This window comes from Pongo pygmaeus, chromosome 3 (genome assembly GCF_028885625.2).
Source record: "Pongo pygmaeus isolate AG05252 chromosome 3, NHGRI_mPonPyg2-v2.0_pri, whole genome shotgun sequence".
NCBI classification, from domain to species: domain Eukaryota; kingdom Metazoa; phylum Chordata; class Mammalia; order Primates; family Hominidae; genus Pongo; species Pongo pygmaeus.
The window spans coordinates 118,234,577-118,262,084 of NC_072376.2; the positions used below are offsets into that span (position 1 = coordinate 118,234,577).

General features: G+C 37.2%; 1 protein-coding gene and 1 long non-coding RNA gene across 2 annotated transcripts in view; both read left to right on the forward strand.

Moving 5' to 3' along the window:
* Positions 1-8,375: 8,375 nt before the first annotated feature.
* The window catches only part of ARHGEF38 (Rho guanine nucleotide exchange factor 38), a 123,207-nt gene continuing 104,074 nt past the window's right edge, over positions 8,376-27,508 (forward strand). Inside the window, exon 1 of the mRNA XM_054484498.2 lies at positions 8,376-8,617. Coding sequence (XP_054340473.1) covers positions 8,422-8,617 — 196 coding nt within the window. The 5' untranslated portion in view covers positions 8,376-8,421. The remainder of the gene's footprint in view (positions 8,618-27,508) is intronic.
* Positions 17,131-25,030, forward strand: LOC129034813 (uncharacterized). The gene is made up of 3 exons (XR_008502022.1): positions 17,131-17,187; positions 18,841-18,904; positions 24,700-25,030. It is a non-coding gene; the product is annotated as an uncharacterized LOC129034813 (long non-coding RNA).

Genomic DNA, 27,508 nt, shown 5'->3' on the forward strand with positions numbered 1-27,508 from the left:
GTTGCTGTTCTGCTGAGTAACTCTTAAATGGATTCTCTAAGATCATAAACTATTGGAAATTGAATCCAGTGATCTGACTTAGACCCTGGCGACATTATATAAGCAGTTTTCAAAGATTCCAATGGTACCTTTTCTTGCTTATGTAGCTGGTTTTGATCATGGCCAGGCCACCTCATGCACTTGCAAAGATTCTTCCCCTTCCCAAGATAAATTTCCCCCCAACAACCTTGAAAATCTTGTAATGGATGATTCATTACAGCCAAGACAAAGGCCCAAGTACTATCATATGTCATTGCTAAAATTACTTCAGTCAAGAGGATGAAAACATGAGAAGGTTTGCCTCCTTTCAATCCTCAGCTCCCATCCATTGTTGGCTGACAGGATTATTACGCTGCTGCTTGGCCAGTGCATTAGCAGAAATTATTGCTTTCAGGAAGCACAGCAGTGAATATAAAAACAGAGCTACAAGATAGCAGGGCCACTATGAACAATTTATAGTTGAATAGAGAGCTCTCAAAGCTGGCTTTATGGTCATCTCACAAATACATTAATGATCTCATCTTTGAGGAAATAATATTCTCTGAATTTCTCTTTGTCTCCAAATCTATATTTTTTCTTTCCAGGAGAGAGGGTACTGATCATAGAGAGGGGAAAAAAAATTAGCAGCTTGCATCTAAGCCTCTCCCCATACATTGGTAGGCTGCACATGATCTTAAGCTGCTATGCCTGACTTCCAACAACAGCAAACATTTATTGATCTCATATTGCTAGTCATGATAAAAGTTTCAAAGGCAAATTCCTTGAAGAGCTCATAATGTAACTAGAGTCACATAATGTACAGAGCTCCCTCTACTATGATGGAGGTATGCTGATTTGTGATTTCAGAGGAGGGAGGGAGTGATTGTGTTCAAGGAGCAGGAGGGAAATGTCACAGAGGAGGGGATATTAAGTTGTATCACGAAAGGCGTGTCATATTTCATGAGGATAGAGAAGGCAATTTCATGTATAATAAACAGCTTAAACAAAATCAATCCCAAAAGAAAATAGAATACATGGTATGTAATGAGTATGTGAGTGTATTAATCAGGGTTCTCTAGAGGGACAGAACTAATAGGAGATATATATATATATCTCATATATATATGAGCTCATATGAGATATATATGAGATATATGATCTCATATATATATGAGCTCATATATATATGAGATATATATGAGTATATATCATATCATATATATATATATGAGTTCAACGTTCAAGGGCAGGAAGTACCCAGCATGGGAGAAAGATGTAGGCTGGGAGGCTAGGCCAGTCTTGCCTTTTCACATTTTTCTGCCTGCTTTATATTCTAGCTGCGCTAGCAGCTGATCAGGTGGTGCCCACCCAGATTAAGTGTGGGTCTACCTTCCCAGCCCCCAGACTAAAATGGTAATCTCCTTTAGCCACACCCTCACAGACACACCCAGGATCAATACCTTTGTATCCTCAATCCAATCAAGTTGACATTCAGTATTAACCATCATAGTGAGTCAGATTGTATTTTTCCAAATAGCCACAGCAATTTCTCCCATTCCATATGCTCTTCTTATAATGTGACTTTGAAACTCCTCTCATTGAGAAGAGAGACTCTGTGCTCATTGAGAAAGTAGGCTTTGCAACAACAGTGGAAGTAATGCTATGTGACTTCATAGAATAGGTAATAAAGATGATAGATTTTCTGCCTGGCTCTCATAGGAAAACCCTTTGGAATCTCGAGCTACCATATAAATGTCTGACTTCCCTCAAGCTGCTATGCAGAGAAAGAAACCCAAACTAGGTCCCATGGAGAGATCAAAAGGAGAGGCTCTGAAACTATCAAGAGAGGAGGATGCCTGTTCAACCCATAGCTGTCGTAGCTACTCGCCATTTTAGCTTCAGCCAATATCTGCCAACAACCACATGAAATACCTGAGTTAGAACTACTTGGCTGAGCCTTTCCCAAATTCCTGGCTCACAGAAACTGTGAGAGCTAATACAATGATAAGAATTGTTTTAAGCAACTAAGTGCTGGAAGTGATTTGTTATTCAGCAATTAAACCTAGAACAGTAAGCAATTGGAAATGAAACTAGACAGTCTAATTGAGGCCTACACAATATTTGGATTTTCTCCTACATGAATAGGAAACAATCCAGCAAGCTTTTTTAATCTGAAGAATGACATGATCCAATTTATAGTTTCAAAGGACACTCAAGAGACATTAGGCAAGATGAACAGGAGTAGAGAGACACTGGAGACAAGAAGAATGCTTGCAGGAATTCTCAAAGTTGAACTGTGCATAAAAATCACTTGAGGTGTCATAAAATTTCACATCCCTTGAACTCATCCCAAAAAATAAAGGAAAGGTAATGAGGAATTGTTTCTAGATACCTTTAGTGGAGAAAAGTAAATTTGTTGTACGCTTGCTGTATGTCGGGCAGTTTGCTAGGCACTTGGTATACAGCAGAGTGGCTAAGATCACAGGCTTTCCTATAAGAGGGGTGTAAATTTGAGTCACTCCATCATTTACTAGCTATTTGATCTTGGGAAAATTACTTAACTTCCCTGAACCTGTTCTTATATTTTAAAAATATAGATATTATCCTACCTTTCTCACTATTTTACTTAGGTATAATCCTTACATATAGTAATTGCCCAATAATAATAAATGACTGCATAAAAACACATGCACACATATGTTCATTGCAGCACTATTCACAATAGCAAAGACATGGAATCAACCTAGGTGCCCATCAATGGTAGATTGGAGGAAGTAAATGTGGTACATATGCACCATGGAATACTATGCAGCCACCAAAAAAGAATGAAATTATGTCCTTTGCAGCAATATGGATGCAGCTGGAGGCCATAATCCTAAGTGAACTAACACAGAAACAGAAAACCAAATACTGCATGTTCTTACTTATAAGTGAGAGCTAAACACTGAGTACACATGGACGCAAAGAAGGGAACAACAGGCACTGGGGCCTCGTTGAGTGTTTTGGATGGGAGGAGGGCGAGGATTGAAAAACTACCTCTAGGGTACTATGCTTATTACCTGGGTGATGAAATAATCTGTATATCAAACCCAAACAACATGCAATTTACCTATAAAACAAACCTGCTCCTGTATCTCCTGAAACTAAAATAAAAGAAAAAATAATAATAAATGATTGCAAATGTTCTCATCAGTGCTATTCCCACGCTTCAATGTTTTTATCTCCTTTAGCAAAATTCCTTCTTTTCCTGCTTTCTCCTCTACACATTACCAAAACTCCTTTGGAAAAACTTATAAATGATCAACATTGTGTCAAATTAAAAGGAATTATTTTCATTATATTTGGTTTCCTGGCAGGCTATCCTTTCATTTTGGAAAAACTTGCTTCTAGACTTCTATGATACCACATTCCACTGTTTTTCTCCTACCTCAATGGTTGCTCTCCTACTTTCTATGATGAATTTTCCTCCAAAACCATCTCTAAACTCAGAGTCCTTCAGGGTTTGATTTTGATCCTTCTCCTCTTGACATATTTTCTTCTTAAATGACCTCATCAATTTATGACTTAAAATAACATGTATATTTTGATGACTCCAGTTTTTATCTAAAATCTAAATAGTGACTCTAAATTCATAAATCTGAAACCTACTTGACATTTCTCTTTTATCTCTTATAGGCATCTTAACACTAATGTGTCCTAAATCGAATTCTTGATAATCCCACCAATCTTACTCCTCTTCTGTGCTTTTTCCCTCCTATATTAGTGCACGGTACAAAAAATCTTCCCAGTTATTCAATCTTAAAAACTAGAATTCATCTTTCATTCATCTTTTTACTCATCCACTTCAATCAAATCATCTACAGGTTGTGTCAGTTCAACTCTTAAAAGGTATTTTGAATTCATCAACTTTTCTACATTCCTACTGCTAATATTGTAGTCCAAGCATTTCTTGCCTGGACTGCTACAATAAGCTCCTAACTTTTTCTCTTTCCTTCTTCCAATTTAGTTTATTCGTGACATCGTTCAAGAGATGTGACTTCTGTTTTGGAATTATGAGTTTTACAATCTAGAATCACCTTGGATTATTTCAGAATCCTGAGATCACATAATGCTAGACATGAAAAGATTTATGTATCAAGTAATCCACATCCAACATTAATAAGAATAGTTTAAGTTATGCTAAGTCTAGGTAATAAAAAAGCCCCAAATCTCAGTAGACTAAAGCAACAAAGGATTCTTTCATGATCAAACTTTACAATCATCATGGGATGTCTGGGGGCTTTGTTCTGAGTCATCTACATTCCAGGACTCATCCTGATGGAGCAGCCACTGCCTGGAATCTTGCCAGTACCAGGAATGACAGAAAAAAAGCTATAGCAAAAACACCCACTGTGTTATTAAAACATTCGCTGAAAGTGACGTCTATCACGTTCAATCAATTTCTTTGGCCAAGGCAAGTTGCTTGGCTATGTCTAAATCAAAAGGGTGTAGGGAAGTGAAATACCTCCATGTGCCTAAATGGAGAACTGAAAATAGTGAGTGAATAGCACTAATGATGAATTCTCCCTTATATTTTACAAATGAAGAAATTGGGACCTAGAAAGACTATGTCAACTGTAAGATCAAGAAGCTGATTTACATCACAGTCAAGACTAAAACTGAGTCTTGAACTCACTGTCCAGTGCTTTTCCTAATAATGAACTGGGAATTGTTTGTTCCTTATTCAAACAAAATACATTTAAATGTCTTAATATCAATATTTTATTTATTTAAGTAATATCAACCTCCTGAATTAAAACATTTTTATACCTTTGCTAAAAATATGAAGCTTAGAGGACTTGCTCCTCCAGTCTCATTGATGCTCTAGCAAGATGCCCCAGTGTTAAAGCACTCAAAATCTCTCTGACCTGGCTGTTCTCATTTCTAGCAAAACTAAGTCATGTTTCATGCTAGGGATTCTAAACACACTGGCTTAAGAAATGTCAAGGAGATAAGCAAGAGAACTGTGAATCTGTATGTAAATTAAGCACCATCTGTTAAATCCGCTAGAAATGTATTCACAACAAGAACTCCAATTAACAATAGCTTAGGGAGGGGAGATTTATCTGACCTTCATAACAAGTCTAAAGGTGAAAAGCTACTGATGTTGGTTCCATAGGTCTATGGTATCAGAGCCCATGGATTTCTTGGTCTTTTCTTATGGACACAGGAGGGCTGTGACTGCTCCATGCATTACCCCTGTGATCAGTCTAGAAGAAGGGGGAAGGTTGAAGCCAGATGAGACTCCCCTTTTTATTGGAGAACCAAAAGCTTTCCAAGGATCAATAATCCACCCCTTATTCTATCAGACTATTAAAAAGGTCCTATTTGCCAGGACCGGGGCTACATGGCCAACCCTAACAGAAAGGGAGATTGAAAAAAAATAGGAAAAAAGATTATCATTGATTGGCTAAGACTAATGCTGCCTTGAACAAGAGAAGGGTTCTGTTGTAGCATGGGGGTAGGAGGCAGTAAAAATGAAGACCAAGTAAGCAACCAACAGTGTCTGCCTGATTCCCTGACTGAATAGAAGATTGTTTTGAGAGAATTTATCTATCATTCTTAAATATTACATTCAAAATAATGTGAATAAATAAAATATATATTTGCCACTGAACTCATAGTAGCTATGTTATGTATCTTCATAACTGATGAAATTAAAAAACATAGGTGCTGCATAATGATGTTTCAGTCAAAGATGGACTGCATATAGTGGTCTCATAATATTATAACACCATACTTTTACTGTACTTTTCTATGTTTAAATATGTTTAGAGATACAAATACTTACCATTGCATTACAATAGCTTATGGTACTCAGTACAGTAACAGGTTTGTAGCAGCCCAGGAGCAATAGGCAGTACCATATAGCCTAGATGTGTAGTAGGCTATACCATTTAGGTGTGCATAAATACATTCCATGATGTTCACACAATGACAAAATTGCCTAATAATGCTTTCCTCAGAATGTATCCTTGTTGTTAAACAATACAGGATGGTATAATGAAGCTACGTTTAAAGAAAATATATTCCATAATGTTCACACAATGACAAAATTGTCTAATGATGCTTTTCTCAGAATGTATCCTTGTTGTTACACAATACAGGGTTGTATAATGAAGCTATTACAATAAGTTCTGCTATAACACTTGTTTTGAAAATACAAATTTGTTCCAACAAGATTGACATGTTAGGGAAGTGTTTGAACATAACACAATTTCGCATTTGTTTGTGTGTGATTTTGTCTACTTGAAACACTAGTCGAATGCAGAAAACTACCCAGATGACCTGAGCCACATAAGAATACGCAAAACTCACACAGGTACACGCCTCAAACATTACCAGTGGCCTCAGTTCACTGCCTGAGTTATGAGCCACACCCATCCACATCTGGTGTAATAAATTTCCCTCTGATTTCAAATAATGCTTCTTCTGCCATTTCACAACCCATAAGCTGTGACCTTTCTGAGGCCCATTTCCACAAGCAAATGCCATGTCTTTTTCAAGATAAAAGGTTATATTTGCTGTAGTATTTATGCATTTCTTAAGCATTTATCATGTGTAAATTCATGCTACCATTTTTATTAGGTCTTGATCTGATTTTTGTGGTCCATTGGCAAAGTTTCTGAGTGCTGTGTCCTAAACCTCACGTTACCCATTAAGTCCTGTAGTTTTAATTGCACTTTTTTTTCAGTGATACTGTATCTAAATAAATCCCTGGTAGTTACCAGGTGAATATGAATAAGTGTGTGTATGCATACATACATTCATACATATATAATATTAGAACACAATTGAGGCATTTTGACATAAATCCAAAAAATTCCTTTTATATTTTAGAGGTAAATATGCCTTTAAAAGTATTTATTAAATGTACTTGGGAGGATTTATTCAAAAAAGACTATCAATTATATTAAATAAAAGCCATTCAATATGCCAAGCTATATATAGATGTCTCCATAGTGGGTGAAGATGTGTCATTTATCTTTTAAGATAATTATGCAAACTATACTGAGCCCACACATCCTGAGCTGGGAAATGACTTTTACATCTTTCTCCTCATTTATAAATCTTTTCTAACAGAAGTTATGCAAGATTCAGACTGGTCAGCACAGAGCTGGATTTTGGTGGTCCCTTCACAATAGGAGAGAATCCATTTTCCTCCTTAGGGTCTTTCTTTTCTTTAACGAAGGCATACAGAGCACTCAGCACATTCCCAGAGCTTCTTAGAATTTCCCCCTTGAGAGATCTCAGGAAATCTGAGGAAAAACAACTTCAAAAAAAATTAATGAAAGGCCTATCACTGTTCGCCTTTCTCTCTTTTAATCCCTGCCCTATCCTTTCTACTTTCTAGAAGTGTAGTGCCTATTCGGTTTCAAACATTTTTCCTCTTCTTAAATTCCCAAGGTGGGATGCCCTTTTCTGGCACTACATCTATGAAAGGGACAGGGAAAAGATCTCACAGAAATTGAACCCTGACATGGGGCTTATTTTCCTAAGGACCAGAACATAGAAGGACAGGGTGGGACCATGGAAGGACTAATTTCAGGCAAGGGCAGCCTGTGGAGAGTGAGAAATCTGAAAAGGCTCTAGGCCTCTATGGGCATTCCCCTCCACTTCTTTTGCCTGCTGCCAGATGACTCTCACATGTGAATCCTTATTTCCTCAGGAATGCGGATCAGGGTTTGGCAAGTATGTTTTTAGTAAATAATTGCTGAATGTTCAATGTTTAAAGTCAGAAGCATAACTTTGAGTGTGCACAGTAATCACTGAAAATGATTCTGTACTCACTGTTTTGATGCAAATGCAAATTCTCATAGCCCCTGCACTGACTCCGTGGGTCACCTGTGAGTAACTCTAGCCAAAAGCCACTCACAAGCCCCAGTCTGCCTCCAGGCAGCAGACCACAACACAGTGTCCTGAGTGCACCTGCACACACCCATGGGCACACATTAAACCCATAAACTGCAGGTTATGCTAACGTGTACTTCCTTCCTCACTGCCTCACCTTGTTCACTTTCCTTTTTCCCCACCCCTCACCCCACACAATGGGATTTTTGTTTGCTTCAGTAGCATGTGACAGCACAGTCCCTGCTTTGCCTAGCTCTGTGCTGCAAGTCTCTCAGGTAACAGGTGGCAGCTTCCCCTGTTGGATTCTAGGTTTAAAAAAGAATGACCTCATGTGGGTGGAGCTCTGGGACTTCGTAGAGGTGGTGGCAGTCACAGCCAGGTAACCCTGGAGTGAAGTGGTTTAGTTAGAAGGGGGCAGATAAACTCGTCACTCTAGTAGCTTTAACCCTCACCCTGAGGCACCTTAGCCATCAGCCATTGCCTGCAAGCCTCTAAAGCTTGTCTTTGCCTAATATGGAGCCCAAAGAAGCCACTGGGAAAGAAAACATGGTCACCAAGAAAAAGAATCTGGCCTTCTTGAGGTCCAGACTCTATATGCTGGAGAGAAGGAAGACTGACACTGTGGTTGAGAGCAGTGTTTCTGGGGACCACTCTGGCACCTTGAGGAGGAGCCAATCTGATAGGACCGAATACAACCAGAAATTACAAGGTAACCAAAAAGAAATCAATTGTCCCAGTTACTGCACTCCCAGCTCCATTTCTGCTATGTTTCCAATTGCAAAGAAAACACACAAGGCAGAGGGGAAAATTGAATACCACCTCTCCTTGCCACAAAATAACAAGAAGAAAGTAAATGTGACCTGTGAATTATAGGAAAAAAATTTATTATGTGATTCAATGTTAAAGAGTCAATTCTGAATTATTCTTAATATTGCTGTGTTTTTCTTTTTTTTTTTTCCTGGTGAGGGTAATCATTTTTCTTCTACCTTCCTCTTTTCTTCTCCCTTCTCTACCCAACTTAAGAAGTGGGAAACACTAGAAAGCAAATGATTTAGAAACCTACAAAAGATTGTTTATCTCAATGGGTAGATATGTGATATTGCACCATGAGATATATCTAGGTAATTGTACTGAACTGTGATTGTGATTATTTTAAATAGGGGCATGAAACTATAATCGTGTCTATGACAAAGAAGGAATGTTGTAGTCAGAGAGATGGTATAAAAAGATTTGCTGAAATTCACTTAGGTGATCATTTCCTTTGAGTAAATTGAATAATACTCAAATATGGTAAGAAATGTTTAGCATGCTTATTTTGAATGACATTTGAGGAAATAACTTCAGTTTATTTTGTGATGGTACAAAGATAATTTGACACAGTTATGATAGCACATCATTCGTTTCAGGGGCTTAATCTATATCCTGTCCTATCTATCCTTTCTTTCTCTCCTCTGTTTCCTGAAGGTCATTTGTTCTAGTAAAACTTCATTTTGATGTTGATATTGGGCAGCATTTTAAGTCTTCTCTTCGGTACTTGTTATGTGGTCCTCCAGAACTTGCCCCTCCTGCTTTTAGCACAAGGTGTGTTTGAACTCTCATCATCCCACTGTGAGCTGTCGTTTTGGATTTAAAAACTATGATGAGGTCAGAAAGAGTGATAGGACATGCTTATATTTAACAAATCTCTTTCCACAAATATGAACTTAGATTTAGTTATGCAAATTAATTAAGTTAAATAAGTTAAATTAAATGCATTTAAATTAAATCTAAAAATTATTACTATAAGTTAATGTGTAAAAATAAAAAAAAAATTACCGGTAGTTCAGCACTAAAGCACAGCATCAATCTTATCCTCAAATACTTTTTTTTTTAAATGAGGGAGGGCATTGTTTAATCTTTGAAATTAATTTTTCTCCAGGCAATGGATACATTGGAAAGAATGGATGTCTTAAAATTTCAACTTTTATTTTAGATTCAGGGGGTATATATGTGTGTTTGTTACATGCGTATTTTGTGTGATGCTGCGATTTGGGGTACAAATGATCTCATCACCTGGGTACTGAGCACAGTAACCAGTAGGTAGTTTTTCAGCCCTTGCCTCTGTCCATTTCTCACCACATCAGTAGTCCCCAGTAGGTATTGTTGCCACCTTTATGTCCATGTATGTCTAATGTTTAGCTCTCACTCATAAGTGAGAACATACAGTATTTGGTTTTCTGTTCCAGCATTAATTTGCTTAGGATAATGGCCTCCAGTTGTATCCATGTTGCTGCAAAAGACATGACTTTGTTCTTTCTTCTGGCTGTGTAGTATTCCATGATGAATATGTACCACGAGAATTTAAAATCATACACATTTAGTTTCTAATCCTGGTTCTTCAACTTACTACCAATTAGAACTTGAGCAAATTACTTTAAATATCTGAGCCTCAATTTTCCTGTCCGTGAAAGTGGGACTAATGATACTTGCCACATAGTGTTGTTGGGAGATTGAAATTAGATAATTACATAAAACATCTAGTATACTGGCTGACAAATTTTAGGAATAATGGGTACCATAATGATAAAACAGAACTTTGCCCAATATTAATCGAAGTTTGTATACCTTATTTCTCTTTTTCAATTCTTTTTTGTCCTTTGATAAAGAGACCACATCTAGAAATTCAGGAAAAGCCCATTGCTTTATCCCTAATGACATGTTTTTTCTATCTGAGTTTCACTAATTCAGCATCTATCAGAGTCTCCATTAGCAAAATAAAAATAGAAAATAATTTTTGCTACTCACAAATTTTTGCTTACTAAATTTTCCTTAAAAAAATAAGTCTATGACCACACAATAGAGCAGACATGGGTTGGTTACTTTGCAGAAGGCCTCAGACTTCTTACGCACTTCATTTGATTTGTGGCTTTCCTGTGCTCTGTTGGATTCTTTGAAGGTGGAAGGCAAAACTCAGGAGTTAACACATGCTTCTAGTCTGTGCTTGAGAAAAATCACCAAGAAGTATAGAGGAGCACATAAGCCATAAAGATAGGCTGGCATCCTGAGAAGTAACATTTTAAAAACGTAACCCTTAAAAGAATCCAAGTCTGATTATCGAATGCCTAATAGAGCTTTTAGCATGGTTCAACTAGAACAGCTTTGGCAACAAGGGAAGGCATTTTCTCATTAATGTTCAAAGCAATCAGTTCTGTGCATTTGTTCTCTGGCCTGTACAATACCCATTATTATGCAGATGAATCCTAAATCACCTTAAGAAGTTCTTTATTATTCAAATGCCGAGAGCTTTTCCTCTCCCTTTCTTGGATCTGGTAGTCCCTGGGAGGCACTGAATAAACACCTGGACTGGTTAGAGCCCTCAGATAGATGGCCTAAAACTCTTGTGAGGTCAAAGAGTGCTTTCAAATACTGGAATTTCTGGCGACACCACATTCCTCAAATTATTTAGCTGGTTATTTAATTAGTTACTTAATTGGTTGTCCTTCAATGCTATATTACTTGAGTAAAATTCACTGCTCTAACTCTCTGGGGAAGCAAGTTCTCTGGGTTCTGGAAAATGTAAGATATTTCTTTGGCGCTCTTGAGCTTGTCTTTTAACTCATAATATATAGTATATATGTTCAATTTCTCACATCAGTTTAGTAGCATGAAACTTAAGTTGTAATAACAATTTTTAAAATGGTACACTGGCTGAATTAAAACGATAGAACATGGCTCTAACGAGGACATCCTAAAACCTTTGCAGAAGTTTGTGATCACATCAACATAGTCATTCCTACTAAGCCTCGAGTTGTACAATAATAGAAAGGCTACCCTTAGGCTCCCTTACTCCTTGAACAGATTAATTCAGTTGACTAGCATTTATTGAATATGTTATACCTTGTTCTTTGAAATTAATTTTTCTCAAGGCCCTTGATACATTGGAAAGAATACAAATTGTAAAATCATGCACATTTGGTAAATTGACATTTATTGAATGTTTTAGATGCTGTGTCTTGAGGGTTACAATGAAGAGCAAAAACAGAATATGTGCCAGGGATTACAACTACAAAATCATTAAGAAAACATGTCTGACCTTTACTCCAAAGAGGCTCAAAGTCTGGTTGGGAAAGATAAGACAGGTAAACAAACAAATACAATAAAGTGGCATGACAGAAGTGGAGGTAGGATCAGTGGGTCCACAAAAGGAGGAAACAGTCTCTTCAGGACTGCATGAAGGAGGTTGTCAGAAAATGGTGTCTCTAAGAAACGATAATGTTAGGGATGAGGGAAGGTACAGGTAAAAGAAGGGCATTTTAACCTCTTCACTCTCTTTAGCTCTGTCTGAAATTGTTTTTGTTTCCTTGTTTATCACCTGTTATTGACTGTCATTCCCCTCCTTTTTCTCTCCCTCCCTTCTCATACACCATGAAAGAAACCCTATCTGTCTTGTTAACTGTTTCATCTCAGCAGCCCAGAATACAGTAAACACTCAGTAACTGTTAAATAGAGTGAATGACTTGAATGATCAGGCCCAAGCAGGAAACTGTTGTGAAGAAAGACACCAAGGCCTGAAATAAGAGCCACTGTATTTATCTAAATATGTGAGGACACATGTTTCTATCAGAAAGATGATTCTTGAGTTAAATGAACATCAGAGATTAAAATGTACAGAATTTATATAATAAGTAATTCTTAGTGGAAGCCTGTTTCATTCCCAACTCGACCTTTCAGAGCACACAACAACCATATTTCAAGAATTCCTCTTCTATTTGTAACAAGAGCCATCTTAACTTCCACTAGCTGAATTCCTCATTTCTATTCTACTGGGAGCCATAGAAATTACCTAAATACAAAAATTTAGTGGTTGAGTTGTGAAAACTCAGAAAGGGTTTCATAAATACTTATATACATGATCTCTACATTTGAAATATGCCTAATTTAAATAGTTATACAGAAATGTGTCTGTGCATATGCAGATATATATGTGTATATATATATAGTATGTATATATATCTCTCCAGTATGTAGATATAGATATACGTGTATGTACATGTATGTGTTCGTGTGTGTACTTGAGACACTTTTTTGCAATGATAAGACTTTTTATTGAAAGTTACTGTAAAATTTAAAGAACAAAAAGAACAAAAGTTTACTAACATTCAGGAGTCTTTTCTGAAAACCATATATGAATTATATCACTGACATTATAGGTTTCCTCTCAGTATGGGTACTATGGACGGATTGTTTGTGTACCTCTAAAATTCCTATGTGAAACCTAATCCCCAATGTGACAGTATTAGGAGGTGGGGTCTTTGGGAGGTAATTAGGTATTGAGGGTAAAGCTTTCATGAATGGGATTAGTGTCCCTTAAAAAAAAAAAAAAAAAGACAAGAGAGAGCTTGCTTCTCTCTGCTCTCAGCCATGTCGGGATACAAGAAGGTGGCCATGTGCAAACCAGGAAGTGGGCTCTCAGCAGGAATAAGATCTTCCGCATTAGGAATAAGATCAACTTGATTCTGGATTTTCCAACCTCCAGAACCGTGAAAAATAGATTTTTGGTAAACTTAAGCCACCTAGTTTCTAATATATTTGTTATAGCAGCCCAAACCAACCAAGACAGGTCGGTTACCTTTATCCTCTATGGCCACGCTAAACTGGTTAATTTTCTGGCCAATGTATATTTTTGTTTATCCAACACCAGGTGAAAAGGTGAGAATACATGGGTAAAATGCTATATTACCCATTACCACTGCCGGTAACACAAGGCAAAAATTACGTCTCCATTTCATAGTGGGTCTGTGATACCTTCTATTTTTGCAAAGGCTGTTGTATCATTCTCGTTAAGAAAGGTTATCTTTATGAGACCGAAAGTTGTCTTAATATGGTGCTAAAGATGAACCACCCTACTGTATGAACTTTATACAAAATAACATATTGTGCCATATGGGGGACAAGTGGCTCAAATAATAAATTAGACTTGGTAATACTATAAGGACATTTCATTTAAAATGTTTTTTAAGAATATAGACAGTCTGTCAGGGAGCAGAAATTAACACTAGAAGACTTGGTGAGTTTCATTCAAGGCCAAATGAAGAATGGAGTAAAACAAATTGTCCAGCTTCCTGTGCATGTTTCTATCCCAGTGCTACAAACCCTTTTTGTTCGTGTCTGTTCTTTGATTAGTGAGTAGCTCCTTCCCCTTTATCTGCCTTCATACACTCTACAGTGAAACGGGAAGTATTTGAATCAGTAATGTGACACCAGTACAAACAGGTGTGTGTCATAGTTTGAAGGGCAAATCTTTCTAAAAGGCAAGACACTTTAAAAACGCAGTAACTTTTGTCTTACTGCATGTATAGAAACCAGTGTAAAGCACGGTATTTTACTTTCTTATTTTTTTCAGTAGAGACATCTTGCAGTTTTTAGAAGGACCATTTGTGCCAAATAATGTGTGAGTCACAGAAATTGAGACTGAGCTATTCTACTACTGCCACTTCGTGATGGGCAAATTTATTCCTGTGTTTGACCGATATGACTTTAGGTGTAACTTTCTTAAAAGTAGCAAACACAATTTCTAGTTGTGCTTTTTTTTGTTGTTTATAAAAATTATGGGTTTATCAAAATGAGACATCAAGAGGAAGAAGGAATGAAAGAAAGGAAGGAGAGAGAGGAGGGGAGGGGAGAGACAGACAGAAACCAAGCAAGCAGCAAGAATGAATAGAAGTATACCTTAAAATAGTAATAGAGTTGGAGAAAAGATGGGAGGGAGAAAAGCACCCAAGCCACATTCATCTTTGTTTCTGCTGACACAGGAAAAGAAAAAAAAAAAACCTCTGTTTATAGAATTACTTTTTCTTGATGCCATAATCATATTAGCATCAGTAACTTTATGAATATCGATTTCCTGATAAAAGTAGAATTATTGCAAGAGCTGCTAAATTTATAAGCAGTATCATTCTTAGAACCAGTCAAGACTCAAAGTTATGGCTTATTTGGGAGTCCTACCTTCACTTCTAGACTGTATCTGAGACTGGAATTTTCTGTTCAACAGGTCTCAGTACTGGCTCCAACATTTGCTTGGATCGCTTCTTATCCCATGCTCTCAAGGGCAGACTGTGGTTGCTGGTGTGCATGCTCTTAGGCCTAAGGGACAATTGATGATGGGGATGTTTCTGGAGCTTGATCATGCTGGAGTGTTCAGATCATGCCTACCAGGTTCCTCTGGGTGGGAAAGCTGGTAGAGAGAAGAGTAGGGATTCAAGCCTCAAGACTAGGTAGGAGTGCACGTGTCCCATGGCCCCCTGCCAAATTTTGGCATAAAACTCTGAGGGATATGAGAAATCTAAATTAGAAGTTGGCCTTTCAGATTGTTACAAAATATATTTATCAAGACAGAAGGAAATATCACATTTTATTTAATAGTTTGCCAGCTTCTTTTATAACTTTAAAATATGTAGATCTGGTATGCTGGCCTCCATCTGTATCCTTGCTCCAGGTCCCACAAAGGAGGCAGCTATGTGTGGTTTTTGGCTGTAATCTATTTCAGGATATAACCCTTCTTCTATACTAGGTTGTGAAAGTAAGAGGGAAGGGGAGGGAAGGAAGAGATTGAGTATTAGTGTTACGTTATCTGCTAGGAACTATGCTAGCCAGATGCTGTCACACACACTGTTACTGAATCCCAACATCTCTTCTCTTCAGTTCTGATTTTATCATTGAGAAAAATAGGTGGTAGGCCTTGGGTTTGGGATGTCACATGCTTGAAATATTTGCAAAATGGAATGAATTTAACTAGTTGACTCAGTAGGTATTTTATACATATGATTTACTAAGAAGTCAAAGCCATTTGATGGTTGCAGCACATGTTTTGTAATGTGATGACATTTCTCTGCTACCATAATAAAGCTTAACTTGCTGTTTTTCACTTTGGAATATATTTTCTTTCTTTTGACTTATAGTGGCATGTCCCTGCCAGAGTGTCACTGTTTAATAAATACTTTTTTTGTTTAGTTGTCAGGGAACAAAATTACAAAGGTAGGTTAAGCAAACCTGTCTTATAGTAATAGCTTAATGATCTCCATTTCCTGCTTCATTGAGTATCTTGACACTGAGACTCATCTTTCTTTAATTTTATGCCTGTTGTCATTTATTTGCATCTCAATAAAACTTAATATATATCAGAATAACTGAGAGTCCTATTCTACAGCACTGAGAGGAGGGAATACATTTGCAAATGAAAATAATGGAATTGTATGTGGGAAACAAGCAACTTTTTATCTGGATAGGTGATATTTCAGTAGAATTCTATGAAGGCAGCTTAAATTGTGAGTCATAACTTAAATGCAGCTGGAACACAGAGTGCTATGATTAATGACTTTGTCCAAGGTTTTCTGAACAATTTTTTTCTTGATTAATGAATCAGAGAATAAATGAATAATCTAAGATACCTGCACTGAAGCCCTCGATAGAGGATGCAATCTTAGACTGACATACAATTCTTACTTAAAGAAGAAAACTTAAAGGTCATGTCATCTAGCTGCTACTCTAAGTATTGTGAGTCATTATAGCACCTCACAGAAACTCTTTCCTGAATGCTTCTTAATGTTAGGTCTCCAGTGTCACTACAAAAAGCCATCACAGATTTCTCCTTCTGTGTTTATTGTGAAATGGTTGATGAAGACATTGTTTACCTCTCTCAGTGCCATCCAGATTTTATTCAATGGAAGGCTGACTCTCCTTAAGAATAAAAACACATCCCGTCCCAGATAAAAACAAGCAATTTACTATATTTAGCTGCTAGGAGCTTAGGGTCAAATTTGTTTTTGTTCCCTGGCCTTTATACTGACTATTTTGTCTGTCTAAAAGTTTCTTTCCGATACAGGCAGGGTGTGGTGGCTCATGCCTGTAATCCCAGCACTTCGGGTGGCCAAGGTGGGTCTATCGCTTGAGCCCAGGAGTTTGAGACCAGTCTGTGCAACATGGTGAGACCCTGACTCTACTAAGAAAACAAAACAAAAATTAGCTAGTTGGTGGTGCATGCCTGTAATCCCAGCTACTTGGGAGGCTGAGGCACAAGAATCACTCAAACCTGGGAGGCAGAAGTTACAGTAAGCTGAGATTGTGCCACTGCACTCCAGCCTGGAGTCTCAAAAATAAAATAAAATAAAATAAATAGAATAGAATAGAACAGAATAAAAGTTTCTTTCCCCAAATCTCTGCAAGAGTGTATTTTTATCACTGAAGTCTCTGTTCACCTTTTTTGGGAGTCCCTCCCTGACCATCCAACCTAAAGCGATGTAGGTGAGGAAATACTTTTCCTCTACCCTCTTAAATTCTGTGACTAGGACCTGTGAATTGTACAGACAAAAGACATACTAACAAAAGAAAAAGCACACAAATTTTACTTGAGGTTAATATTTTTATGTGTCATGGGCGGCTTTGTAGGAAGAAAGAAGTAAAAACCTCAAAGTAGCAGTTAGACCTAGGGGTTTATATAACATTTTAACAAAGGTCATAAATTGTGGAGATATGACAAAGCCAAAGTAAAAGAGTTTAGGGTTGGGGAAAGAAATTGTGGAAAAGTGACTAGGAAATACATGGGAGAAGCTAATGGAAGATAAGGGTTATTTTTGTAAGATTTGTTTGTGTTGATTCATCTCTGTGTCAACTCCCTGTCTCTGATGATGAGAATATTCCCTTCTTGGTGATACAGGGAGGGCGCTTTTCTCATGGTAAATTTACACTCTGCTTTTAAGTAAAGAAGGAAAAGGCAGAGAGCCCTTCCTGCATCTGCTATTGAGCATCTCCAACTCAAAATAATCAATATCCCAAAGTGGCATATTTAGGGATGGCGTGTTCTGATCCCCCTCAGTGGCTTTCATACCACCTATTACTCTATGAAATTATACTACTTTATTCTATTTTTGGCTTTTGCTGTCATTTGACTATAATTCTCCTTGGGGAAAAAGACTTAGCATTTAAGCAATGCCTGGTATACAGCTATTCTGCTCAATGACTATTTATTGAATGACTTTAAAATATCCAGTGAATAAATACAACTATATTGATCCTTATGACATACTTGATTTTACAATTCTGTCATTCTCACTTTTCCACTATGTAATGGTAGTTAACTTTCAGTTAATTTCTTTACATTCTTTTTCTGTAAAGAAAGATTATAAATAAATAAATTTAATTAAAGAAGAGAATAGAAAGAGTTTCCTGGCCAAGAAAAATAGGATCTCTTTTTAAATGAATTTATTCAACAAATATTTGCTAGGTATTCATATGTGCCAGGTATGACTAGGTCCTAAGAATGTTTTTTTTTAAATATCAGAAGCACACCCAGCCCATTGAGTGAGACAGGTTGTGAACAAATTATTGCAGTAATGTAACAAGGGCCTGAAGTATACTGCAAATTGGGTTTCCGACTTGCAAATTCCAAAACAGAGATTCGGGTGGAGGAGAGTTATTAGGCAACATTCTTGTGACCACCACCTGGGGAAGAAAAGGGAAGGACATAAGCCTGGGCACAGGGAGAGGCCGAGCTGTGATGTGGTCTCATGGAAAGCTTTGGCCAACTCTGAGGGGAGTTCTGAAGACGGATGATTTTTTGGAGTTGTCCCCAGTGTTGTGAAGGACCTGGGCCCTTGTGTCACACTATACGTTTGGGGATGTGGTTATCTTGGGAAAGGGCATGGCCTGAGAGGTGCTTTCATCTGAGATAATTCCGAAAGAGGGCATATCTGCTGGTTGCACTCCCAGCAGCTGAGATAATAATTTATGCCTTCCTTTAAGGGGAACTGGTGCTAACATGGCATCCACCACATATTAAGTGGTTATTATTATTAGAGACACAAATAAAGCAGTATAGGAGCTGTATAAGAAAGCTTAATTGCACCTCCAAAATGCCAAAGAAAATACATTGAAATCTGAATCTTGAAAGCCAACTAGGACTTTTAGGGGCAGAAGCCATTCCAGGCAGAGGGATTATGCTGGTCCTCATACATGGAACAAGGTAATAATACTAGTTTTTGTATTTAGGGATTTCTAAATGGAAGAGCAGGTACAAACACCAGCTGAACATCTGTAGTAGGCACTTAGGTGCAGTACGTCATTTCATGCTCTTAGCAACCTTGCAAATAAGTTATTGCCATATATTTATGGATGATAAAACAGAGGTTAAGGGAGGTATAAGCATTCTCCCAGTGGTCACATAGCTAGTAATAGCAACTGGTGAAGTCAGAGTTTTCCTGAGCTTTGCTTGGCTCCAAAGTCATTGCTTTTTCAACCATCATGCAGTTTTCCTGTTCTAACCTTAGTTTTTAGTAGTAGTACCTGTTTTGTAGTTTGCTTTTAAGAAATCAACTGATTTTAATAAACTTTTGAACAATACTCACAAGTATCAAGAGAACCGTAAGTTCTGCCAATACATTCATCGGCAATCTTGAAGTGAACAGTGACCAACAAGTATTTTTCAGTAGCTGTGTTATTTTATGCCTCTCAACAAAATGTTCTCTGTGCTTGGAAATTAGAAAGATATGTACTTGCATTGAATAAGGTCCATACTTCACAGAATCACTAGAATATTCTACTGTAAAAATACAAAACTGATTATCTGAATTATCTAGTCTTTGAAAACTCCTTGTCATCACTAACTACAGAGTACTTACCTGGATTAGGATACTTGGTGAAAAACTGGGTCAGAGTGTCAAACTACATGGCTCCTTTGCTTAACACTCCTCATTGCTTTTCATTTTTCTATAGCTAACAGCAGTAACCAAAGAGGGGAATATATAAACCCCAGGAGATTTTACAGACAATCTATTGTGTGAAGAAAAAAATAGGTTTGTTTTTCAGTATTGCTCTTTGAAAATATTTATTGTTGTATATGCTTCATAATATGTATGATACATTAATACTATATGTATATTAGAGGTGTATACATAGAACAGTTTAACTGACACAATAAAAACATTTGCAGTAAAATTCTGACACGCTACTACATGGATGATCATCAAAGATATTGTGCTAACTAAAATAAGCTAGTCACAAAAGGACAAACGCTATATGATTCTACTTATATGAGGTACATAGAGTAGTCAAATTCATAGGGACAAAAAGTAGAATGGTGATTTCCAGGGGCTGGGGGAAGGAGGAAATGGGGAATTATTGTTTAATGGGTAGAGTTTCAATTTGGGAAGATGAAAAAGTTCTAATGATTGCACAATAATGTGAATGTATTTAATGATACTGAACTGTTTACTTAAAAGTAGTTAACATGGTAAATTTTATGTCCTGCATATTTTACCACAATAAAAAATAATAAAAAAGTTTGGCGGCCCTTGGTTTACAATATTAAAATGGAATGTAAGGCTTTTCCCAATTTGACTCTATCTCATCTCTGGTCTGGAGGACAATGTTACTTTTGTCAATGAAAAGAGTCAAACTCTGTGAAATATTTGAAGATATTTATTCTGAGCCAAATATGAGTGGCCAATGGCCTGTGACATAGTCCACTGGAGATCCCGAGAACATGTGCCCAAGGTGGTCAGCCTACAACTTGGTTTTATACATTTTAAGCTTGGGTCAGGAAAGGTGGACACTCATCTTCTGCTAAAGACTTTAAATAAAAACATTTTCTGAAGTACCCATTTATTTAACTCCTCATTGCTCTGTCTGTGCTTGCTGATCACTGTCGGAGCCTGTAAATTCAAACCAATACCACTTCAGTATTTTTCAAGCCAGGTAAGCTTTGTTTAATTCCTTTTTGAAATCCACTAATCTACTTTCTGCGCCAATTAGCAGTCAGACGAAATAAATCACATGCCCTTCCAATGAAGATAAAATATTCCCAGCCCCAGTATTTGAGCTTTCAAATTCAGAGTTGCGGAGGGTCTGTTCCTCCACATTTTCACTTAATACCTCACTGGCTCCCCTGCAAACCCTGTCTGACATGCAATTATTTTCAGCCTATTTCACAGAAGGCTGCTCCATTCATCTTTCTGTGGGTCAGATTTCCATTGAAACTGATTTTAAAAGATAAAAGATTTTACTGTGTGAAACTTATGTTGGTAGGGTTCAGCGCAATGCTAAGCCAAGGTTTTTTTTGGGTTTATGGGGGCAGATATGAAATTGGCAGCATGGAGAGGGATGAAAGAACATTTATAATCATATCTGGGGGTTTCATAATGATCTGTCTGGAATAAAACCGTAGATTGAATTATGGGTGGGTGTTTGCACTACCCACCCATACGGGTAGAAAGGGAATTGGACTGATAGAGGCAGGGAGGGAGTGTTGGTCAGAAGTTCTGAACTCAATTTCTGGCTTTGTTACTTAAGGTAGAAGACTTACTCTCTCTAGAAATTAGCTTCCTTTTTTTATATAATGAGATAGAGCTGAGCAGAACTTATAACCTTATCTCCTCTACCTGCTCTTTTCCCGTTGTTCCCTATTTCTTTAAATGGCACCATGACCCAGTTAACAAGTCAGAAATCTGAGAGTCAGCTTTGACTTCTCCTTTACCCTCTGCATTGATTACTCACCAGTTCATGCTAATTTCACCTCCTGAATTTCTCTTGATCTGCTCTGTTCTTTCTATCTTCTTGGCAATTAGACTAAGCTTAACTCCCTCCTTCTTTCCCCTAGTGACTGGACTGTCCAGGCGAAGAGCCACTTCACTACCCACAGGCTTCCTCTTCACCCTCCGCTCTCAAATCTAGTTCTGTGGAGGCCAAAGTGATCTTGCTAAGAGAATCTAATCATGCCCCTCATTTATTAAAAAATTCCTCATTGTCGAGATCTGTCTCCTGAGAATTTCTCTAGACTTGTCCCCTTTTCACAACCTCTATCACTTGTACTTCAGCTGCACTAAGTTGTTTTCGCATCTTTTTTTGCCACCAAGCCTTTAAATATACTATTTCTTTTGCTCGTGACACTTTTGCATTTCTCTTCACCTTGTGCTACCTGTTTCAGATTTCAACTGTGTCACTTCTCCATAGGACTGACGTCCAGGCTGTGCTATGCTTGCATGGGTCACAGGTTATCATAATTATATTTGTACTAACTACAGTTTTAATTTTTTTATTTTTAATTTTTGTGGGTACACAATAGGTGCATATATTTATGGGTTACGTGAGATATTCTGATACAGGCATGCAATGCATAGTAATTCCATCAGGAAAAATAGGGTATCAATCACCTCAAGCATTTATCCTTTGTGTTACAAATAACCCAGTTATACTCTCTTAGATATTTTGAAATGTACAATTAAATTATTTTTTTATTATAGTCACCCTATTGTGTTAGCAAATACTGGGCCTTACTTATTCTTTCTAACTATTTTTTTGTACCCGTTAATCATCCCCCTTTCCTCCACTACGTCCCCCAGACTACCCTTCCCAGCCTCTGGCAGCCATCTTTTTTTTTTTTTTTTTTTTTTTTAAAGATGGAGTTTTGCTCTTGTTGCCCAGGCTGGAGTGCAATGGCACGATCTTGGCTCACCGCAACCTCCACCTCCCGGGTTCAAGCGATTCTCCTGCCTCAGCCTCCCGAGTAGCTGGGATTACAGGCATAAGCCACCATGTCCAGCTAATTTTGTATTTTTAGTAGAGACAAGATTTCTCCATGTTGGTCAGGCTGGTCTTGAGCTCCTGATCTTAGGTGATCCTCCTGCCTTGCCTCTGAAAGTGCTGAGATTACGCACCTGGCCTACCATCCTTTTACCATCTATCTTCATGAGTTCAATTGTTTTAATTTTTAGCACCCACAGATAAGTGAGAACATGCAAAGTTTGTCTTTCTGTGCCTGACTTTTTTCATTTAACATATTGGCCTCCAGTTCCATCCATGTTGTTGCCAATGATGGGATATTATTCTTTTTATGGCTGAATAGTAAGTACTCCATTTACACCAGTTTTTAAATACTGACCAATATTTTAAAATGCAAAGTGATTTGTTCGCAGAATCTTTCTGGAATAATTCTTATCTTTTAAATTTGTCTCATTCAACTCCTAATATAACAGCAGTGCTTTGGCAACTTGACTTTATAAAATTATTTCAAAACATTAAAGCAGTTTTCACAGAAACATACACATGGTATTTTACCCTCATATTTCGTTAATTTATGTAAGTTTAAAGTAATATAATTACAAAGAAGTACAACTGACATAATGAGGTCAGCTGTTGAACACAATTAAGTCTTGAAAAATATGCCCCTTGATTGTTAAGTGGAGAAGTACATAGACGTCAGTTTGTGTATTTTAGGGAGATAATGGAAAATGTTGATTTATCTCATGACTTTAATACCCTGTCTTTACTTCTAGATTATACATATCCTGATGATAAGAGCTGTTGTTTATTCATTATAATATACACAACACAAAGCACAATATCAACTCAAAATCCAACATGTAATTTAAAAAATTAATATTAAATTAGATATAAGGTTTTTTAACTCCAAAGACTATGGAATTTGTAAAATTGTTAACTTACCTTCAAATTCTAATATTCTTTGATTTGTATGTAATTATAAACATATTTGTGTTGTGATGAAATTATATATTAGCTAATGGCCAGGTTCTTGTGTTGTATTATCTTTGTGTTCTCCACAGTCAAATGACTGTGAAAGTTGCTCAATAAGTTTGTATCGAATGGTGTATGTGTGCCTGCCTGGTTGGTTGTTGGAAGTATGAGAATGTTCCAACATTCTTGAAGTATGTCTTTATTAGCAGCATAAGAACAAACTAATACATTTTGCATTTTGTTTATAAAAGAGCATATTCCTGAAAACTATTTTTAGGGTGAGGGCAAGTCTTGTTAAGTAAGGCATTAAACAAAACCTTAAGCTTGGTATATGAAATTATTCACTACAACTATTCTTTACTAAGAGATCAGTAAGATTTCACTACAATTAAGAAAATCTAAATTCAGGATTATTTATTGGTAGCTATTGAAAAATAATATCAGAGGGGAACCTTAATCTAAATAAACAATGACTTAGAATTTTATAAGTAATAATAAGCTGTGTACTTTAGCAGGACACAGCTATTTAATCATCTCCTCGCCCATTAAACTTGTTTGAGAAGCACATTTTCAGTGAATGCTCAGAAACTTATTTGCATTGGTGATTTAGCTTTGGGGTAAATGATTCAGATTTTTAAAATTCAGATGTTATTATATTATGCTAAACAACATGCAAGGGCTATATCCCTAGCTCATTTGAATTTAGCCTGAATAATAGCAGTGCACATTAGGCCTGGTGTTGAACCGACTTTGTAGCAGTCTTTGCTGTTTTTGCTTTTTCCAGCCAAGGAGGGCAATTTCCTGATAGATGGTCAATCTCCCCTCTTGCCCTTGGAACATTTCCAAGGAAAAGAAAAAGAGGGAAAGCAGGTGTAGCCATTCAGAACCAGATACAGAATAATGGCAAGTAAATCATGGTCGTAAAAACAATGACTGACATTTTTTGAGAGGTTTCTGGTGTGTCAGACATTGAATTAAGCAATTTTCATGCTTTATCTCAATTCTCACAACCTCCTAGTAGTGAGCAGTGGTTAACATGCAGGTTCAGGATCCAGACTGGCTCAGGTTTGAATCCTGGCCCGCCACTTTCAGTGGTATGACCTTGGGCAAACTACTTAACCTCTGTGTGTGTCAGCTTCTGCATGTGTAAAAGGAAGGGAATAGATATACATCTTATTGTGTTTTTGTGAAGATTGAAGAGCAAATGCAAAACAAACTCAGTGTTTGCACAAAAAATGTTAGCTTTTATTATCATTTAATATTACTATTATTCTTTTTCTCCTTCTACAGTGAATCAATTTAGTGAAGCCAAATGACTTCGTCCAGGTCACACAGGAAGTGAGTGTCATTGCCAGAACCGAACTCTATGCCTCCCTGTCCAGCAAAATTCCACTACATAGAACATAATGTACCATGATCACAACAGTTCCAGGCAGGGAGTGAAGGGAGAGAGCCCAGGCTTCGGAGCTAAGCACATACAGTTTGAATCCCAGCTCTTCTGCATATTCTATGAATCACTGAATATATTTACATACATTCACTGTATTCAGTTTCATCTCTAAAATTAGCATAATATCCCCTTTTTAGAGTTGTGAGAAAGATAATAAATAATGCATATTTTGAAAACTGGTAAATAAAAAGTTCTTGAAACTGGTTGCTCTTATCATAGGCTTATCACAATACATTATAATCAAATATAATTGCAGTAATAGTGTATAATGCTTTAATATCAAAAATAATTTGGGGGAATATACAAGTTTATAAACAAAATGCAGTATGTATTAGTCTGTTCTGATGCTGCTGATAAAGACATACCTGAGACTGGATAATTTATAAAGGAAAGAGATTTAATTGACTCAGAGTTCCACAGGGCTGGGGAGGCCCCAGGAAACTTACAATCATGGCAGAAGGGGAAGCAAACACATCCTTCTCATGGCAACAGAAAGGGGAGCTATGAGTGAAGAGGGGGGAAAAGGCCCTTGTAAAACTGTCAGATCTTGTGAGAACTCACTCACTGTCTAAAAACAGCAGCCTAGGGGTAACCATCCTTGTAACCATCCTTACGATTCAATTACCTCCCACCAGGTCCCTCTCATGACATGTAGGGATTATGGGATCTACAATTCAAGATGAGATTTGGGTGGGGACACAGCCAATCCCTATCGTGGTATATATACACAATTGAGTATCATCAGCCTTAAAAGGAAAGGAAATTCTGATAACATGATAAAACATCAATGAACCTTGAGGAAACATGATACAACACAGATGAACCTTGAGTACATTCTGCTAACTGAAATAAGCCAGACACAAAAGAACAAATGCTGTATGACTCTACTTATATGAAGTACATAGCAGTCAAATTCATAGAGACGAAAAGCAGAATGATGGTTGCCAGGGGCTGAAGGGAGGAAGAAATGCATAAGTATTGTTTAATAGGTATAAAATTTGTTTAGAAAGATGAAAACATTCTGGAGATGTTTGGTGGTTATGGTTGTCCAACAATGTGAATGCATTTAATGCCGCTGAACTGCACACTTAAAAATAGTTAACATCATACATTTTATGTCATGTATTTTACTACAATGAAAAAGTTGGAGAAAAAAGAATATATCCACCTACAGGAGGAAAAATTTGTTATTAAAATTATTGAAATGAGAATTGCAGTCCTAAAATTATTGAAATGAGAATTGCGGTCCTAAAATTAACTCATGCCACTTCTTTTTTTTTTTTTTTTTCTTTTGAGACAGAGTCTCACTCTGTCACCCAGGCGGGAGTGCAATGGCGCGATCTTGGCTCACTGCAATCCCCGCCTCGTGGGTTCAAGTGATTCTCCTGCCTCAGCCTCCCAAGTAGCTGGGATTACAGGCGCCCACCACCATGCCCAGCTAATTTTTTGTATTTTTAGTAGAGACGGGTTTCACTGTGTTGGCCAGGCTGGTCTCAAACTCCTGACCTCAGGTGATCTGCCCGCCTCAGCCTCCTAAAGTGCTGGGATTACAGGCGTGAGCCACTGCGCCCTGCCTGCTCATGCCTCTTTGGAAGATTTTTGATATTTTGCGTTGAATTCCTCCAAGAAGTCACTTCAGTCTTTGTATTTCATAATAGTGAGAAGGAGTGCATGACTATTCTTACCCACACATATGTTCCTTTTTGAATTGGCAGATGAGTATTCATCTATGTAGATTCTAACAATACTGTCAGAGGAGAAATAATATTGTTGTGACACCAAGGGAACATTTTTATTATACACATTACCTTGGAATAACATTTTTGCCAGGAAATTTGCTGCAGCATACATATGGTGCTTGATAGAAAGAAGCCAGGTGAAAGTACATTAGTCCTGTGTGTTGCACATGATACATAGTCAAACAGCCTGTGAGAGAGAAGGATGTCATTAACTGTGAAGGTCATTCCATCATCAGCATAATGTTTGGAACAAAGACGTATTCAGTTATGCTGTTTACTCTATTTATACTTCAACTCCTCATCTTTATAAACCTACCTTTCTATGTGATTTTTTAAAACTCCCAGAAGACTTTTTTTTTTTTAAGAAGAGAAGATCTGTTTTGTTTAAATTGCCTTGCACTCCAAATTCAAATCAAAACTATTATTAATTTTAAAACATTTTCTTCTTCTGACATTGAGATTTTCTTTTGTTTTCCAATTACTATATAACTGTTAAAATTTTGGAAAAATATTTTAGTATGCCCAGGAAGCCTTGCTATGTCTATTCTATTTGCATTTGTTTCATAGTCTCATTAGGTTCATTTTCCCCCCAATTTTTCATTTGTGGTAAAATGCACATGACAACATTTACCATCTTAGCCACTTTAAAGTGTACAGTTCCGTGGCATTAAATACATTCATAATGTTCTGCAAACCTCACCACCACCTCCAGCACTCTTTTCATCTTGTAAAGATGAAACTCTATAACTATTAAACAATAACTGTCTCTTCTCCCCCATCCTCAGCCCTTGGCAACCATCTCCACTTTCCATTTCTATGATTTCGACTATTCTAAGTACCTCATACAAGTGGGATCATATGTATTTGCCCTTGTGCCTGGCTTATTTTACTTGCCATAATGTCCTCAAGG